This window comes from Aulonocara stuartgranti (genome assembly GCF_965226115.1).
Source record: "Aulonocara stuartgranti genome assembly, chromosome: 8".
NCBI classification, from domain to species: domain Eukaryota; kingdom Metazoa; phylum Chordata; class Actinopteri; order Cichliformes; family Cichlidae; genus Aulonocara; species Aulonocara stuartgranti.
The window spans coordinates 27303045-27323592 of NC_138959.1; the positions used below are offsets into that span (position 1 = coordinate 27303045).

At 41.0% G+C, this 20548-nt stretch overlaps 1 protein-coding gene across 5 annotated transcripts in view; it reads left to right on the top strand.

The window, feature by feature from the left end:
• LOC309713310 (CASK interacting protein 2) overlaps positions 1 to 20548 on the top strand; it is a 55384-nt gene that overhangs the window by 25886 nt on the left and 8950 nt on the right. For 2 of the 5 annotated variants that reach the window (XM_082544840.1, XM_082544839.1), the window contains exons 4-15: positions 3796 to 3893; positions 5102 to 5247; positions 6013 to 6108; positions 8394 to 8527; positions 12019 to 12127; positions 12358 to 12466; positions 12596 to 12690; positions 13709 to 13826; positions 16651 to 16779; positions 17040 to 17126; positions 17912 to 18039; positions 18221 to 18296. In XM_082544840.1, the coding sequence (XP_082400966.1) occupies positions 3796 to 3893; positions 5102 to 5247; positions 6013 to 6108; positions 8394 to 8527; positions 12019 to 12127; positions 12358 to 12466; positions 12596 to 12690; positions 13709 to 13826; positions 16651 to 16779; positions 17040 to 17126; positions 17912 to 18039; positions 18221 to 18296 (1325 nt within the window). The remainder of the gene's footprint in view (positions 1 to 3795; positions 3894 to 5101; positions 5248 to 6012; positions 6109 to 8393; positions 8528 to 12018; positions 12128 to 12357; positions 12467 to 12595; positions 12691 to 13708; positions 13827 to 16650; positions 16780 to 17039; positions 17127 to 17911; positions 18040 to 18220; positions 18297 to 20548) is intronic. The other 3 variants (XM_082544842.1, XM_082544841.1, XM_082544843.1) reach the window with 3 other exon arrangements.

A 20548-nucleotide genomic window follows, 5' to 3' on the forward strand; every position in this document is an offset into this window, starting at 1 on the left:
TGACACAAAACATTTATTTATTTATTATTTATTTATTTTCATTTTCATGTTTTTTTGGAGGGGAGGTCTCATGCATATATGTCTGGAGGTAGAATAGAGTAGATAGAATAGAATAATCCTTTAATTGTCCCACAAGGGGAAATTTGGTTGTATCAGCAGCAAAAAAACACGCATACACAAAAAGAACAGGACACAGAACAGAAAACACAATTTTTACATGTTTACATCATGGACAATAGCTACAGAGCAGAGTACAATACAGTTGTTAAATTTAGCGTACAGATAGTGTGCAAACAGAGCAGGATACTGAAAGAAGAGTGACATGTTATAGAGCGACATATAGAGTACATAGGGTGACATGTTATAGAGGGACATATAGAGTACATAGAGTGACATGTTATAGAGGGACATATAGAGTACATAGAGTGACATGTTATAGAGGGACATATAGAGTACATAGAGTGACATGTTATAGAGCGATATATAGAGTACATAGAGTGACATGTTATAGAGGGACATATAGAGTACATAGGGTGACATGTTATAGAGCGACATATAGAGTACATAGAGTGACATGTTATAGAGGGACATATAGAGTACATAGAGTGACATGTTATAGAGCGACATATAGAGTACATAGAGTGACATGTTATAGAGCGACATATAGAGTACATAGAGTGACATGTTATAGAGCGACATATAGAGTACATAGGGTGACATGTTATAGAGGGACATATAGAGTACATAGAGTGACATGTTATAGAGCGACACATAGAGTACATAGAGTGACATGTTATAGAGCGACATATAGAGTACATAGGGTGACATGTTATAGAGGGACATATAGAGTACATAGAGTGACATGTTAGTTTGCATCCTGTGTCATCTACCAAGTTGGACACCTGTCGGTGTTAATTATTGAAGTTAAGTGGCACAACTCACTAAACAGTACTATAGGGATGATTCTATATATTAAACCGTTTGTGTTGTTGCATTTACTGTTGAGTGTCTGAACAGGAAAGAATAGGACAGGGAATATTGCCCATATTGATTTGGCTAATCTTTAACTTAACATTCAGACATTATTCCAGCAAGAGATATTTGTTATGCACTAGCACCTATTGAGGAAGGGAAGGGAAAGAAATGTGAATGTTGCTTTGTGTGTGTGCACTGCTGAGAAAAGACACACAAAGCTGCTTTCATTGTGTGCTGATCTCTGTGTATAAATGAAACTAAAAGCCTAAAACACTGGAAAAGAAAGGAAAACAAGGTGTACTATATCATTGTGTGTGTGTTTTGGGATTTGCCTCCTCTCTTCTTCAGCTTGCTCTGTTTAGCTCAGTTCTGCTCTGTTTCAATGAAAAATCTTATCTTCATTTTAAGTATTATTGCAGAGAAGGAATATGTGGAGTTTGGCTCAAAACACTCTGAGTGAGAATTGAGAGTTGAGTAAAGAGTAAGAGACAGAACCAAAACTTTTGGCAATGCACTTACAGATTTGAGCCATCCAGCGGATTATGCATTTGTTTTGATACATTTGATCTCCCCTTGAATTTTAACGAACACTTAGCGGCATTTACTCACATATGAGATGCACAATAAGGTTTTCTGAGTGCTTTTCTGTGTTAAACTTAGTGTAATTTATACAAAATTGCCACAAACATTAGTAACTCATTGTGTCTCGACTTGGAGAAATAAATGATGGAGCAGACGAGTTGCTCCTTGGCACAGTGACTGATCGCAGTGTGTTGGCAAGCTGTCCAACCGAGATAGTTTGGAGACAGGTTACCTTTGCAGTCACCTTGTGACCTAAACTGCTGTCCCAGGGGTTGAGGGTGCTGCATGCTCTCTGGGTGACCAGTTAATCTAGTTACAGGTGATCCCAGACAGCCAAACTTAAATGCAATCACTTTTCATGGTCCCATGATGGTTACCAGCTTTTTTTCCTTTAGTGTGGCTGAGGCAGCAGGAAGTTATGAAGGCAGAGAAATAAAGCATCTTTGCTACCTGATGAGCCGTGTTCCAAATAGTATAGATAGGACAATGGTGCCAACATTAGCCTAACTTCTTATGATGTAGCATTCAGAATTGGCTTTCATGGAGCTGGAAGACGCGGTGCCATTGTTGCACCACTGTCCTGACTGCACTGTGTAGATATTTTTAAGGCCTATTTCTATGTCATCTTTAAGCAAAAAGAATGTGAAAATATGAAATGATGTCCGTGCTCCACTGTGTCCACGTGTTGCCTGGTTATACTTCTGTGATCAGCCAGTGTTGGTTGGTTACATATGTTTTAGTCTTGTTTGAATACATTTGCAGACAAATAAACTGCTCCCATTAGGGCAGCTGTGAGTCAGTATTGTACTCTTTTATTATTTAGATTTTTTGGTATAAAGTAACCGCTTTTGATTCAGTTTGGCTCTTCTGTTCATCCTGTGTAGATATGCTTCAAGAATGCACATTTTATGTAAGACGTTTACTGTTTTTCCCTTCAGATGTACTTTTGTAGTTTTATTTCAGTAGGCCTTAAAACACGCAAAGAATCTCCCTTTCCAGACTGCAGTCTGAGTCTCAGTCTACGTGTGATGTGATTCTGTGTTGACTTAGACCCGCTGCGTGTGTCTACATGCAAGGTCAGTTCAGTGTGTGGGAGGCGACATACAATAGGGGTGCTGAAATCAAACATGCACGACTGCGACAAGACGAGTGCAGAAGGTGAACAAATCGTCTGCTGTCACCAAGTCAAAATTATCCCAGGAGGACATTTTCAGACGTGTTTGTAGAAAGTCACCGTAACTGATGACTCAAGATGAGTAGACAGGAATGTGAAAGAATAAATGGTGGTATATGTGTGCTGAGGAGACATCTGAATAATGTGAGTGATAAGATACGCCATCTCACAGTCTGCAGATACAGTCGGAGCTTCGGGTCTGGTCTAAACTCTAAAAGACCTTACAACTCAAGTTTCGTCTTGTTTTCTTTTTTTGGTGTACCTGGCCTCTTTAAAGCTAACTGTACCTAATAACTCTGGATCAAAGGAATGTATATATTATAGTTTATAATAATTTATATCGATGTTTCTAAATACACATCTTGGATAGAAGATGGGACATAGGTCATCTATTTGTTCTGAACTGAACGTTTTGAAACCTGGACATTTTCTGCCTTTTAATGATGTAAAGTTCAACCTTTTGACATGAAAGTCTGTGGGTCACTTTGTGTGCCAGGAAGCTGTGTGTCAGATCTGCATGAACCTGTTGCTTAATGTGAGGTATCGGTAAAAAATTATCTGTTGTGACTACGTAAGTTTTGTTTTGCAATGACTGCATCAGGCTGTGACAAATCACCTGAAAGCATGAATGAAGCAGATATTTAATCCCCATGTCAGACGAGTGTGTCACAGCTTCAACTGTGGAGTGTTCACTGTGTTTCTGTCCCCCCAGAAAAAGCAAAACTCATCACCAAAGAATTTATGTCTTTAATTTCTCCCTTAGTCATCTATATCGTGACCTGACAGACACCCAGAGACAAACACTTAGATTTTATCTCTGAAGCTGTGATGAACAAACACACTCACACATTTTCAAATTATACACACACATAAACCGTCACACCCACTTTATCAGAATTAGATCAGGTTTGATGTGACCACACACATACACATCAGTTTACTGTTTTTTTGCAAAAGGTCTCACTGTAAAGGCAACAGGATGATTTCTAACTCTCTCATGCCCTCACCTGTCCCTACTCTTGATCTGTCTTGTCTCCATGTTTTTCCTCTGTCTCCTCTCGCAGCTTCTCGGCCCTGCATCATGCAGCTCTAACGGGGACCATCGAGCTGCTGTCTCTGCTGCTGGAGGCCCAGGCCACGGTGGATATCAAGGACATAAACGGTATCATGATGGCGGAACAGCTTTGCCGGTTAACCCAGTGTCACCACGCAAACCCACAATTTAGGGGGGGGGGGGGAAATCCCAAATGTTCATGATGAAGAAGTCAGTTGAGGTTAAATTGAGCATGAAACCTCTTCACAAGTTTTCTGACACTCTCAGCTGAAAATAAATTTGACCCATATGAATAAATATGATTCACTTTGAAGTGGCTGCAGTGCTAATGTAGATATCCTCAGACTCCAAGTGGAACACATACAGTTGAATTTGGCAGCTTGGCTCCTGAAACCAGAGGTGTGTAGAGCTCTTGAAGCATGTCCTGCCAGCTTTTCAGTTTTGTTGTATCCACTGGCCTCAGCAGGGGGCGTCAACCCTCCTTTGGGCTCCCTATGGACATAGAAATTGCTGATTTTTTTTAAGCATTATTGACAGCCAGTGCATGGAAACAGAATAGCTCTATATCCTAATCAGACAAACAAACAAAATCAAACAAATTCACCTAACCAGAAAACAACAGGAAGTGAAAGACAAACAAACAATAAAACTGCTCTCCTTATTCAACATGGCATAATACTTCCAAATCATTAATTACAGATAGTGCTGGATCTTATGGGACATGAAAATATCTTCTCAAATATGAAAAAGCTTTAGTCTTTCTGTACTGTGAAACAAAAACTGTTGCTCCAGCCTCTGTACACTTACTACTGTTATATTGTCATTAGAAGTTAACTTTAACACATTAACCACATCTGAGTATGAACTGCAGCACTGACTAATTTCCAACCTTTAGCTGAGAATTCAGTTTTCAGATCTTCTTTCCATGTGTTTAACTTCTAATGTGGACTCCTCCAGTAAACAGAATGTAAATCCACTTTCTTATCATCATCATTATTTCAATAAGTGTTTGTGAGGAACAGTTACAATAAAAAGCATATTCCAATTAAATGTATGCCTTAGTTTGTCAAAAGATATGATTGCATAATGATCTGGATGATAATTCAAGTGGAGGGAGGTGGTGCGCGAGCCTACAAAAATAACAGTGACAGCCTTAGTATATGTGTATTACTGATAGTTATTATGAAATAAAATAATTTTTCATTTTAAGAGGTCATGCCTAAGTAGCAGTCCCTGTATCTAATAACATTTTAAAACGATTGCTTTTTTATTCTTGCCTCCTAACCTCTTCTTACCTTTCTCATTTCCACGTTTAGGCATGCGTCCCCTCCACTACGCAGCGTGGCAGGGTAAAGCTGACTCTGTTCTATTGTTGCTGAGAGCCGGCGCTGCAGTCAACTCCCCTTCCAATGATGGACAGATACCGTTGCATCTCTCTGCACAGTACGGACACTATGAGGTGGTGAGTAAGCAGACAAACACCAGAGGCTAAAGGCAAAGTTCCAAGGTTTTACCTGTCCTCCCATTTCACTGAAATCGATCCCCTTTGTGCCTCAGCTGGTATTGTCCAGCAACAATAGCAGTAATACCATTAATGCATACCATTAAAGAGCCTACAGGCAGTAACGACGAATATTCCTTTCTACGTGCTTGCTGGAATGTTTGAAATGACAGTTGTGTATACCGTGCACATACAGAACTTGTTACGTCATACAACCCCTACCCATGCCTGACCTCTTTAGAACACCGAGGCTGCACCCGACCTGTTTTATGTTCGTTCAGACAAACACACACACACACACACACACACACACACACACATTAATGAGCATGTTGGGAAGACTGACATGTGAAAGCAAGTAAACATAATAATAATAATGGATTGCATTTATATAGCGCTTTTCGGGACCCTCAAAGCGCTGTACAATACCACTATCCATTCACTCTCACATTCACACACTGGTGGAGGCAGCTACAGTTGTAGCCACAGCTGCCCTGGGGCAGACTGACAGAAGCGAGGCTGCCATATCGCGCCATCGGCCCCTCTGGCCAACACCAGTAGGTGAGGTGTCTTGCCCAAGGACACAACAACCGAGACTGTCCGAGCCGGGGCTCAAACCGGCAACCTTCCGATTACAAGACGAACACCCAACTCTTGAGCCACGAGTACGTAATATATTAGTTGATTGCACTAATTTTACATTCTCTCCCTCTTCTTGGCTCTCAGTCTGAGATGTTGCTGCAGCATCAGTCTAATCCCTGCTTCATGAACAAGGCTAAGAAGACACCACTAGATTTGGCCTGTGAGTTTGGCAGACTGAAGGTATGAAAAGATTTTTGTGGAAGTTCCATATCTTTGATGTCTTCTTTTCCAAAATAAGAATGAGGTTGTTTTTTCTGCAGGTATTTGCTTATAAACCAAAATATTCCCTGGATTAAAACTGATTATGACATCACATGAAAAGTTCACACATCTGCTCAAAATGAAAATTATCCATTACTTTATTTTAAGTAATAAAATAATTTCTGAGATCATGATATGTACTCAGCACAGGGTTGCTGCAGGTCAAAAAAAGCCTGAAAAAGTCTCAAAGTTTGAAAATGAACGTTTTTTAAGAGAAATACTGTAGTTGTTAAATGTTCAGTCGTTTTTACAGCTGGCAAAAAAAAGTTAAAAATCAATGTATAGCGCTTTACTAGTCCCTAAGAACCCGAAAGCGCTTTACACAGCCAGTCATTCACACATTCACACACTGGTGATGGCAGCTACATTGTAGCCACAGCCACCCTGGGCGCACTGACAGAGGCGAGGCTGCCGGATACTGGCGCCACCGGGCCCTCTGACCACCACCAGTAGGCAACGTGTGAAGTGTCTCAAAGACCGAGACTGTCTAAGCCGGGGCTCGAACCGGCAACCTTCCGATTACAAGGCGACCTCCCAACTCTTGAGCCACGATCGCCCCGTGATGTGGGTTATAATGTGGGTCATTTTCTATATCCATAGTTATTACAGTAATGTCACTTGCTCAGGTGACAGATGGATGTAGACACTGTGACTTCACCGATCGCTTTCTCCCCAGCACGCTAGCTTATTAAAACCACAGTGCCGGTAGATCTGACTTTAAAATCGAGGTCTGTTGCCTGTTTATATGGTATTATTTACAAAGTAGACATGTCTATGCTTTTTGTGCACTTCTCTGCGCTCTAATGTGGACCATAATGTGGACATGTTTCATTTAGTAAGACCTCGAGACCTTAAACTCATTCGAAAGATCGAAGGTGGTGAGGAGCTCCATACACCTGAAGTTATTCATGAAACCTACAGATGACCCTTAGTGGCTGTTAGAAGGAACTGAAGTTTAAAATGCCCCAGTTTTCTGAGCCATAAGTTAAGCCCATCTTTCATATGCAGTCTATGACTGCTCCATTAGCAACTTCACAGTAGAGGCCCATGCACTTACGTTACACTACCTGTTAACTGATGTAAAGAAAAAAAAATGAAAGTACAAATAGGAGAGACAACGAGAGAGGCAGCGGGAGTAATGTTCAATAACCATGAACAGCCTTCAGCTCCAAGAGTCTGTTTAGTTCCAGTTCAGTTAGTTTCACTTTAATGTCGTGTACCATCATAGTCCAAATAATATATGTAATTTCTTTTAATGTTGACCTTTTAATTGAGTTTAATCTAACTGAATGAGGGTGGAACAGTGGTGCGATGGTCAGCAGTGTCGCCTCACAGCAAGAAGGTCCTGGTTTCGAATGAATCAGCTGAATGGTGGTCTCTGTGTTATAGTGACAGACTAGAAGGTGCTCGAGTTGTACCCCGCCTCTCACATTATGACGCCTAGTATAGGCCCCACCCCCTCTGCAACCCTGAATTGGATAAGTGGAAGAAACTTGATGGAAACAGTTTATTTATTGATGTTTTACAAAGGTCACAGGAACCCCGGGGTTATTTTTTAAACAAAAAGAGTACTGAAGTTAGCCCTTTAGTGAGATGTATATAGGTTTTCTTCATATGTGCAATCCAGTTGTTTGCATATGAGAACACGTGTTTTTCATGCTTTTTTTTTATTTTAATGTGAATGGCCTAAGGCAAACACAAACCTTTGCTGAGACAACAAGGCTGAGCTAAATCGAGCTCATTTCTGTGAAAGCAGAAGAGGCTTCAGTAGCTCCTTTTAAACTTTGTGAAGAGATTGCATATTGCAGTGCCTCTGCCACATCAGTGGATAAGCCCAGCTGTGAGATGTATAGCTGGCTCTGTTATTAAGAATTAGACAGACGCACACTTCCCATGCTTGTTAAACGTTCGCTCGTCTGCTCTGAGTTTGCAGTTTGGCTATGAAAGAAAATCGTAAGCTTTGGGCTGTTTTTTGTCACACAGTATTTGTGGGTGTATGCAGAGGCTGTGGTATCTTTAGACGACTGCTGAGTAGTGGATAAGCCTCTGTGCTCGTTTAACCCTATATATAAGTCACCATTTACACTCTAATACGTCAATATATATTTTTAGCATATATACATATATATATATATATGTGTGTGTGTTACTAAGGCTGTAATTCCTGTCCTGATTCTGCCATTTCATCTCAATTTTTTTGTTAGGTGACTCAGTTACTGCTGAGCAGTAATATGGTTGCAGCCCTGTTAGAAGGAGAAAGAGGAAACGGCAGCCTGGACTCTCCCTCCACCACCCCACTCCACCTAGCAGCCAGGAATGGACACAAAGACATCATCAAGTAAACAGCAGCTCAGAGTGGCATTAAATGTTAAACATTATGATACAGTATCATGTAACACAGTGGATTCTGGATTCAATATCCAGGCATTGCTTTTCCTTTGATTGACAGTCTGAGCATCTGTGTTCACAGCCAGCATTTGCACACTGTTGTAGTTCAGCCCTTAAAATTGAAAAAATAAACTCTTAATTTTCAAAGGAATATAAAATACGTATAGTATGCACGAATAGTAGAGCTACAAAGTTGTTGTTGAACTGATACTTATGCCCACTAGTTAAAGAACTAGTATTTACAGTCATGGGAAATAGAAAGCAGGCCCACTGCAGGCAAAAACACACCATTAAGTACGCTACAGGAGATTCACGCCCTGAATCATTCCAACGAATGTCACTAGAACAATCGCTAGCTGCACTCCACATGACAGGAAGCGCAAACAGGGGATGGGAATTACCGGTGCAGCTACACAGCTGGTTTAAAAGCTTGAGCCCAAGTAGAAAATATTTTATTAGGCGACTAGATGACTAATTGTCAATATTGTCACTAGTCAGTACCAGGCACACTAGTCATTTAATCTAATTGTTTCACATTTTAATTGATGCCCAATTCTGATGGAGCAGTTTTCTGCTGGAGCATCATTGTAGAGAAGGGCCATAAAAGTGTTGACCTCTGTCTCTTTTTTTTGTTAACTCTATTATTGTTAGTTCTTTAAAAGGCCAAGAATAAGACTGCAGATACAAGTGGCAGAAATACTTTTTCCGAAGGGTGGATGGACTCTTCCTCAACACAGGGTGAGCCAATCAGTCATTCAGGAAGGGCTCAGAGTAGACCTGCTACTCCTCCACATTGAAGGAGCCAGCTGTTTGCCTCCTGGGTAAGGTGTTCCAGCCAGGATTGTCCTACTGGAAGGAGGACGCGGGGCAGACCTAGCACACGCTGGAGAGATTATATCTCTCAGCTGGCTTGAGAATGCACCGACATTTCCCCAGATAAACTGGAGGAGCTGGCTGGGTTGAGGGAAGTCTTCCCCCGCTTCTGCTACTGCCCCAAGACCTCACTTTGGATAATCAAAAGAAAAAAACTGCCTAAACTACTTTTGCACTTATGCTGTGCAAAAGAATAGAACTTTATTAATCCCTTGGGGAGGTCCCCTAAAGGAAATAATAAAACTACTGTCACTACTACTGTACTATAATTCTGCTGCTGCTGGCATCATTTAAAAAAAAGGATGCAAAATGACCTTCACCTTATAAATGCTGCTGCTTTAACATGGTGTTTATTGTAGGCAAACTGTAATGGGTAAACTTAACACAGAAGTCCAATAACAGAACACCACTTGAGTTCAGATTAGACTGACCAGTCCTGCTAGTCACGCCCCTCCAGATTTCACTGGCCTCCACGTGAGCGGTAAAGTCTCCCAGTGGAGTGACATTCTCTGACCTGAAGGGTAGGGAAGCAACCCTCTTATCGCTTAAAATGCTGTTATTGCAGTCATATACTCTCTGTGAATGGTACTCATAGCCAGTGATCAGTGGTCATGACATTTTGGATATTAACAATCATGAAACTGACCTCACGGCCCATTGTTAAGCAATGGTGCTAGCTCAGATGAGTCACAAAACGCTTCTCCCACTGAAAGCGCTATGTCCAAATGAACAGAATCAACTTTCTGGGATTTCTTTACGTGGATGTTCGAGCATGTGTCAAGACTGAACAAGAACTGTTACCATTTGAATTAATTCTGTAACTTTGTAACAATCTGTCCAGCACCAAAAAGAAAACATTGTACTATGAGGTTTAATCCCAATCGACTTTGCACTTTCAGCCTGTTTCAGCCTAAAAATGTCTTTGCCATGTAATCCCATCATGCTGCCAACTATTCCCATCCCGTCTAAATTATTAAATATCTCATGCAACACCATCCATCTCCCCCTCTCCTGGAGTTGAAAGTGAATACTTAGTAATAAGTCCGTACAACATCATACCGCCCGTGATAATACTGGTGGAAGTTTGTGCATGATACAAAAATGTCATACTGCGATATCCTTGGTAGCAGAGAAGCCTATGCTCAACACAAACATGAACTGAAAAATAACACACACACACACACTCCTACACTTCACTGACAACCACATAAGTTTATTCAGAATTTACACAGCAGAATTTGGAATATGATACTAAGGGATTTATGGCACTTCAAAGACTGCCATACCTAAGCTGCAAATGTATTTGTAACTTCTCCCTTTTTGCAATAACTGGAGGAGCTTTATGCAAACAGGATATGACTTTGTGCCTGGAAAGATGGGAACTTTCTGTTGTTTTATTACCATATACATCTGCCTGTGTTAGAAACTACGCTTTAGCAATTCATTCAGAGATCATTTCTGATCATGACACCTCATGTTCAGAATCTTTGCTCTAGCACATTCTGTACTGTGTACAGTGTAAATTGAATGGAGTATCTGAGAATAACATTTCTATGGGGGACAGAAAAGTCTAAACTCTGTGAAGGTTTTCAGACATTCAGCCCTCTCAAGATTTCATACCATCAAGGTTAAAAGTGGTGCAAGAAGATTACAATAGGAACCTTTTATCCTCACAAATTACAACTTGGTATTTCTCCTGTCAGTACTATCTGCAGCATTTGGTTTAAAAACTCTACACTCACAAGGAAATGTTTTAAATTATTTTTAATAAGCTGTTAGATAATTATTTAAGGTTCTATTCATTAAAACATTTCATGAATGTTCTTAAAGTATGTGATTAAAAAAAAGATCAAAAATAAAATAATTTTGTTGCTGCACATTTATTCCATATTCCATAAATGTCTACTTTTGATAGAATAATTACAAACATTTTTTGCTCATAAGTTGCAACATTTTTTAGTTTAAAGGACTGTGTTCAGTCTTGCAAAAAGCTAAGCAGTAATGGTGAGGATAAGAGAATAAGTAGCAGCCAGGTGCTGCTACTCAAATGCACTTGTTTAATTGATCATCAGGAGGTGTCACCACTTATAATATTATCAAAAAAAATACCACAGTCTTCCCAGGAGAGGGAGCAAATTTACCCTAAGGTTCCCCAATGGTCAGAGAAACTGCAAAAGATGTACTCTTAGACACTACCGGCCTCAGTTAGCATGCTAAATATTAAAGTTCCTGATAGTACAGTTAAACTGAACAAGAAGGACTCGTATGGAAGGGTTGTCATGCCAACCCATGCCTTCTGTATACCAAATTTTTCTAGAGTCAAAGTTCAGACCTCAAACCAATTGAGATGCTGTAGGTGGAGTAAGATGTGTGGCCTAAGCACACAGAACAGCTGAAAACAAAAACAGAAACAAAAAGAATCGAGGTTTTGCCATGACCCAGTTAAAGTCCAGGTGTCAACCCAATTAAATTTGCAATTGCTGACTGTGACTATATGACTTCATAAATTGCTGCAGATGTCTGCACACACCTGCACACTAACACGGTGTTTCTGATTGGACTTCCTAGGTTGCTCCTCAAAGCTGGCATTGACATTAACAGAGCCACCAAAGCGGGGACGTCTTTGCACGAGGCTGCCCTCTATGGCAAAACGGATGTAGTACGGCTGCTCCTTGACGTAAGGAAAGAAGAGAAACATTGTATCTGTTAGTCTTATGAGCCATGTGGAAGGCTGCTTTTTTACAACAAGTGTCAACATAAAGACTCTTCACGGAAACATCACACTATGTTTTCACCTGCTCAGTATTATTCTTTAATAAAGCAGATTGGAATTTAAGGGAGGGTTTGTTTTTAAAAGTCCGACTCCCACGTAGCCGTTTTACGATCTGTATGTGTGTGTGTGTCTAGGCGGGCATCAACGTGAACATGCGCAACACCTACAACCAGACGGCTTTGGACATTGTCAATCAGTTCACCACTTCCACAGCCAGCAGGGAAATCAAACAGCTGCTGAGAGGTCGGTAGCTCATGAAATGGTGTCTTGATGTTGCACTGATACATTTGGGTAATTTGGCTTCTCTGGTTTAGAAATGTGATCAGGTTTCTTTTTCTTTCTTTCTTTCTTTCTTTTTTTTTTTTTTTGCAGAAGCATCAAGCTCCCTTCAAGTTAGAGCAGTGAAGGACTACTGGAATCTCCATGATCCCACTGCACTTAACCTGCGGGCGGGAGATCTGATCATGGTACTGTTTTGTGTGTAAAAGTCTCAAAATGTTGTTTTATGGTTGTCATATTGTTTTTGTTCATTATTTTCATTGTCCTTGTTTATAGAAAAATGTAATTAAATGAAATTAATTTGAAAATCCCTAATATCACATTTAAAACAGTCATTATTATTCATTTCCTGGGAAAATTATGAAAGGAGAAGATTTCCTTATTTAATGAATTTAAAAACCTACTGAACAAAAATGTAGCCGACATTTGTTTTTATCAATCAGTAGCAGCAGTTTCTGTTTGGTAAGATTTTGCAAATTGTTTAAAGAAGAGAAGTTTAATCATTTATTTTATTATAAAAATTTCAAGAAAAGTGTTTTTTCGTTTGTATATGCTGACATATATAATTCTTACAAAGAAGAGCCAACACAAACATCGGAATCGGCTTGATTGAGATGAGAAAATGAGATGAAGTTGTTAGGTGAAGTTAGAGTGAAGCCTTGTTGTTAGGATTTGTGTGGTATGTTTCAGGGTAATTTCATGTACTCCAAAGCAGGAGACCACAGCAGAGGAACAGGCACAAACTTGCTGCTGCTGTGTCTCTCATTATCAGCATCATTATCACAGTTTGCTCTAATTCGTGTGTTCATGTCTTTATGTGCTCTCTGCTGTGTATTTTGATATATTTATGTGAGTCATAGGGACATCTGAGAGTTGTGTTTGAACTTGTATGCTGTTGTCTCTTACTCTGCCAGAAAGCAGAGGTGTTTGTTTTTCTTCTCTCGAGGCGCTTTGCTAATACTCACAATGAATAGATAGTGTATTTCCAGCCTACTGGCCCACTCATTATGGACTTAAGTGCATGCCTGTGGGTGTCGCACACAACATGCATGCTTAAAGCTATTGTATTTTTGCTAACACATAGCATTTTTTTGTTTTAATCAACGCCCATAATGTTCATATAACTGTATCAATTGCTGGGACTGTGAAGTATACCAAGACTAATGCCATTTGTAATGAAGTGTTCTCATGGCTTCTTGCTGACAGGTCCTGGAGCAGCACTCAGACGGCCGGTGGAAAGGTCACATCCATGACACCCAGCGGGGGACAGACCGGGTGGGCTTTTTCCCCCCTTCAGTGGTGGAGGTCCTCAGCAAAAGAGCAGGTAAATAAATAGCTTATTCACACCTGTATAAACATCAGTTACCTTATTAATAATTAACATTAATACACTCCAGAATATTTATGCAAGTATTATAGTTGTGCTCCTCTCAGTAGTTGTAGAGTTATCCAGTTAGCAAGACGGTGAACAGAGAGGACGGCACCTTGGTTTGCATCTTCAGTTTACAGTGGCATACTTTGAATTTTGTGTACATGGCAACCTGTATCCAGTCCAGTCCAACTCAATACATGCCATTGCCACAAGGTTTGCTGTGTCTCTTTGCTGGGATATTATCTTCGATCCATCCAACGCCGCCAGGTTGCACCTCAGATGGTCCAGGAGCTCAGTGATGCTTTGGTCCACATCTGGGAGGAGATCCTCTAGAACACTAAGCTATCCTATGTGCTTAAATGGATGCTTAACAACATCTGGATAATCATTTTCATTTGAATTCAATTTCAATTCAGTTCAATTTAGTTTTATTTATACAGCGGCTGTTTGGCGACAGTGGAAAGGAAAACCCCCCTTTTAACAAGAACATTTCCATCAAACTATGTGCCATCCCTTAATTGCTAACACATTACCCATTTCATATCAGTGTAGACATACAGCATGATTTTCTTTCACTGTTGAGAGCTGATGTGTTTTCAGAGTATTCCTTTAATTTTTTTGAACAGTGTACATGTGCACTGTACAATTTCACATGAAATACCAAGCCTACCCTTTTCATTTAATTTGTGTCATTTCAATAGAAATTCCCAATAGTTTTACAAAATGTTAAAAAAACAAACAAACAAAAAAAACCCAGTGAACTAAAACATACTAAAAGGGCTCAGAAATACTGCTGAGAAATAAGAGGAAGTGCCAGGTCTCATATTCATATAATTATCTGAGACATGAAAATATCTGTCAAGTTTCATATTTATTTATTTGTTTACTTGTTTATTTTTGTAGTCCAGGGGCCCGTTCTTCGTACCTCGCTAAGTAGGTTAGCTGGATTAGATTGTTGACGATTTCGCGTGATCTTGGATCGTTCGGTTCCCCGAAGCTCATCCGGGACTTGCTGCCATAGCAACAGAGCCGTAAGCGTAAACCTGCTCGGGAGCAGGCTTACTTTATGTAAACAGGATTAGATCGCGGCCACGCAGGTATGTCCGCTTCATTTATACGAAAGCAACAGCGATATTCCACCACTGTTTCAACATAAATAAATAACATCAATGTAACTAAAGATAATGCAGCACCTGATCCATTTATTGATTTCACACAGATACATACAGGTCATTTCCTAAAAAAGGGAAATGAGGGGCCGATGGCGCGATATGGCAGCCTGGCTTCTGTCAGTCTGCCCCAGGGCAGCTGTGGCTACAACCGTAGCTGCTTCCACCAGTGTGTGAATGTGAGAGTGAATGAATAGTGCCATTGTAAAGCGCTTTGGGTGCCTTGAAAAGCGCTATATAAACCCAATCCATTATTATTGTTATTATTAAATTACTTACGAGTTTAATTTGTCAGCAACTTCCTGCCAGCCCTCTCTCCTTGCTTTTGCAGCCTTTGCAGTGTTCCCTTGCGTTTTAATTAAACTCTGAAACTCCTGAAATCCCTCAATCAAGAGTTCTTGCTCTGCTGCCGAAAAATACTGAGCGCGCACCAATCAAAGGGTTGCCGATCAATGTTTCTACTATCGATGCGTAGCCCCTTTTACGACACCCAGTGATCTCACATTACTTCATCCAGCTATACTAATCGTCAACAACAGGTGTGTTCGGAGAACCGGGATAGCGATCTCAAAGTTAGCGCGATGATTTGATCTTGGATGTAGTAAGCGAGGTACGAAGAACGGACCCCTGAAGTACCACCAGCCTGGGCAAACACATTTATTGTGGACATGAATTCAGACAACTGTATTTTGGTGTTGATAACACCTAATTTGACCCATGACGACTCTTATATATCTGGGCTACCAAAATATCTCCACACTTGTACACGAGCAGGATCTATCATGTTTGCAGACATGGCCGCTGGAGAATTCAGCATGCTTGTAAATCAACAAATTTAATCCCTGTGAATATGAGCTCCTCACTTGTTTGCAGCTGTAAAACCCCCGACTTTCTAGCACAGAGAGACCAGCACAGTCAGGGCTCCAAAAACAGCTCCAGACATGAGTGCACACTTCTGTGTCTTCAACAAGCCAGTCCACACACACACACACACACACGACAGTCTCACGGAGAAACACATTAATAGGATTACTATGGCCAGATTGCAAAGTGTCAGCTCAGTGTTAAAGCCTTCACAGCCTACATCGGGGTATTCTGTGTGTGTGGGCGTGTGTGTGTGAGACTGCTCATGCTTGAGGAAAGAGACGAAAGAAGAGAGTTCGCCTCAAAGTTGGTGATGGGCTCTTTGCTTATGAGGCAAACTCAGCAGGTTGTGTGCACCTGTGCAATAGTGTGTCTGAGCTCTGTGATAATGTCAGTGATGTCAGCAAACAGAGACCAATACCACACTAAGGAAGAGTAAGCCTTCTCAGTGTCTTTGGTGATCTTAAACTTCCATTCAGCAGCCTGTTATGTAACTGTAGAGGGGATTTACCGAGAGGGGGTCTGTCTGTTTTTAGTTGTTGTTCCATGTACTCAATGAAAAAGAATACATGACGGAGACAAATGTTAAAGTTGATGATATTCATAGCTCTTCATTGCATGGTTAAAGAGCTTTCGATGCCTGTGCATGCATTTCAAACTGCCACCGAACACGCATGTGCATTATCTGCTTTCCCTCACTCATGCATGTCCACCTCAAACCAAACCTGTCTCCCTGGCCGTAGGAGGCACGCTCTTCCGCCAAGCTTCAATGCCTTGCAAACGACAACACTTTGTGTCCGGAGCTCCTCCTTCGAGTCACGGCCCTGCCCCTCAGACTGATGACTTATACATCCTTGGCTATGACCCTGCAGGTACACACACAGATGCACTCACCAACCTTTTCCCTGTTTTACCACCTGCGGTGGATTCACGTTATCCCAGGCAAGGCAAGGATTGTTGGACAGGAATGTTTCTGTCCATATGCTCCCAAACAGCACCCCAATCCCAGTTTTTTCTTGATGAAAAAACTTTCCCTGATGCTGTGTCAGCTTGATAGATCCAGTCCCAGCTCCGGTTCTGCAGTAGGCAGAGTGTACCGTGAACGTTTGTCTAAAGTGTGTGTGTTTATTAGGTGCTCCATTGGGCAGTCAGCTCTCAACCCCAGCTAGTTCTGCTAGCCCCACTCAGGAAATCTGGGTCCTCAGGAGCTCTCCCACTGGTAAGAGTGTGTGGTCCTAAACCCCTAATACCCCACCCACCGAAACCCCAATCGCCGGTGAACTTGTAGACCAGTCAAGTCACCACATTTTTGATAAACTGGGTCTTTTTAAAGAAGCTTATTCCTGTTTTATCCTTTTATATACCAGAGTTTTGACCTTACCATGCTAACCCTTCAAATCCCACCCTCTGCTTTATACACATCTAACAATCCAGCAACCATAACCAGTTCTCTTGCAGCAGGACATTACTATGAGGGAGCAGCATGAAGGTCTCTTTTTAAGTTCTTCTTCTTTTAAGCATGTTGGAGCTTCCTCTTATTCTCTGAGAATCTCCGCAAACATATTGTTTTTCTTCTACTATGTAATATATATTCAGTTATTTCCTGAACAGAGAGAATGTCGATTCCACTAAAACATAATGTTTTAATAATTTCATAAACGTTGAAAATTCTTTACATACATAAGAAGCTTGATATTAGCATCTTTTTGTTAAATATGGAGCTAGTGGCAGAGCGTGATTAGCCTTGCTTAGCATAAAACAACTTACTAACAAACACCTTGCATCGATTCAATCTGTATGGTGAGGCAATAAATCCTTCAGTAATAAATAGGACTTAATAGTTTTTATGTATTTATTTATTTACTTATTTTTAGTACAGTAGGCAGCACATATAAATATATAACCTATAAACTGCCGGCTACAATTGTCTCCTAACTCAGACACTCCACAGGTCTCCTGTCAGTCTGTCATCTCTCTCTGTTTTGCTTTCTTTGCTCTTCTCAGGTGACAGAAACAGTGTCGGCAGCGCCGGCAGTGTTGGTAGCAGCCGCAGTGCAGGGAGTGGTCAGAGCTCAGAGAGCGGCCACAAACAGAATGGGATTCATTGCTGCCACAACAATGACGCTGGCAAGGTCAGATATGCACAGAGACAACCAAGGTGGACACTAAAAAACAAGGAGATGCTCTGCTTCATATGTCGACAGCAGACAGTTTCACTAATAGTAACAGAAATGAACAAAGTGTGGAGGATGTCAGTAATGCACTAAAGTACTTTTCTCTATCGTTGAGTACGCCTTTGTTTTGTGTGTGCAGCTGGCTCCCTCTGCTGGCGAATCAAGGGACCGCGTTATAGGAGTGGACCACAGCACACAGGTTGATGGATCCACAGGTTAGTAAGAAGATGACAGATGTTTCATTCGGTGACTCTGTTTGACAATAATAATAATTCTGTTAGCTGTGATTCTTCCAAGGTCCCAGACTTTCTGAAGGTCTTTCAGAGTTTTTCTTTTGCGGGTTGGCTGCTTTTTCAGTCCAGTTGTTTTACCTGACCTTTTAAATGGTAGATGGTAAATGGACTGATTCTTATATAGCGCTTTTCTACTCTCCCGGAGTACTCAAAGCGCTGTATGCAACATGCCACATTCACCCAATCACACCCATTCTCACGAGCACTTTCTCTATACATAGTGCTTTCTAGGTACATTCACACGATGGATGCATCAGAGAGCAACCTGGGGTTAGTATCTTGCCCAAGGATACTTGACGTGCAGACTGGAGGAGCCAGGGATCGAACCACCAACCTTCCGATCAGTAGATCGGGGGTGGCTCTACCTCCTGAGCTACAGCCACCCGATTCTTCTTTTACAGAAGAATGTTTTTTTTGTTTCTTTATCTACTTAATACTGGCCTATGAATCTTTCAACCATAAAAGGGTTGTATCTTTAGAAACCACGGGGCTGCTGTGTGCAGGGATCATAGAGCATTGTTCTGCTGTTTTTGTTGATGGTCTGAAAGGAAATGAGATGGAGGGGGACAGTAAATGCTTACCATACTTTACTTCACCACTGAAGCCAATAAAACCAGCATCTTCTTTCATCTACGCAAGCCATAAAAGCCCAGATCACTACTTCACAAGAAACACTAAAGGCCTGGAGAAATGTGCTCTGCTGTCAGGTATAATGGCAGGTGCAGGATTGCATGTTTACAGTATTTTCAGAACTTAAGTTCATTCTGCTGAGATAAGGCTTTTCAAATGTTAACACTCAAAGAAGCAGAGAATTCCCGTTGACCTCAGGGTGAATCGGAAGGGGGGGTTAAAGTGCAGGAGAAGAGGGAGGAGACAGGGAGCATCAGGAGCAAAAGACATCTGTTAAATGCCTGAGAAAGAGGAAGGAAGACAGGGAAGAGGAGCTGATGTCTGCCCTGCACGAAGGATAGGTGGAGGGAAGGATGAAGTGTGAGACATCAGGAGCTCTCCGGCTCTCGTTTTTTCTCAGGGGTAAGACCGTTGTTATAATTTGACATGATGTTTGACGTTTTGTCAGAGGAGAAAGGGTTCGATCCTGTTTTAAAGGACCCACTGCATTCCAAATTTTTGGTTAATATTTCATTGGGAATCACCTTATTGGTGCAGAAATATAATTTTATGCCTGCCAAACTTTGTTATCTTCGACATTTTTGATAGATTCAGCTAAAGAAATGGGAAAGAAATTGTGTTTTTGCCACAGTCTGATAGTTATTGTCAATATTTCAACCTTTCTTTCTTTGCTTGTTGTCTGTTGTGGGCAGATAAAAGATAAATAAATAATAAGATGAAAAACTGTTTTACATTTGATCATTGAGTTCCTCTTATGCTGTACTTGAATGAGTCGTGGTCAGACTTAAGTGGCTTAAAAAAATCAAACAGTTGGAAATAGTTGGGTGCAAAGACTGGAAAACACGTGAAAGCCCTTCAGGAAGCCTGGAGATACCAATCTTGCTTATGGGTTAAGGACCTACAGCCCTGTCTAGCTCTCCTACAGTGACTGCCCGTCTGCTGTAATCTCCTCCATGCTCTTGAGACTATGCCGGGAGACACAGCAAACCTTCTGGCAATAGCATGTATTGAGTTGGACTACCTGCACAACCTCTATTCCTATCCAAATGCAAAACTAGTGAAAAACAGTCAGAAAAGCTGAGGAGAGAAAAAAAAATGTCAGTTGCCTCCACCTTTAAAACCATTCTTGATTTGATGGGCGATCACTAACCTAGAAATGTAACTGACTGTATTTGAATTGTAGTTGTACTTTTCCACAGTACAATGACACAAATTCCTCATCTCTTTCCATCTTGTACAAAGAGCATGTCGCAAGAAGCACGACTGCGTTGTTTTGATGGGTGATTATCATGCTGAATAAGTTAACTCATCTCCCAGGAACATCTTGACAGTGCAGTGTCTTATATTACTTATTGCCCTGTTACAAGGTGTATCTGCGTGTCTGTAAGAGGTCTTAAATAAAAGTTATTGAGAAATGAAAAGATCAAATGTTGTTGTGAGAAAGGACTAGAAGAGCGGAAAAAAAAGACTCAGCCTTGGGCAAGAAGAGAAGTGAAATTGGAGCAGTTGGCAACAAAGTATCGTTCCTCTGAGATCTGAGTATA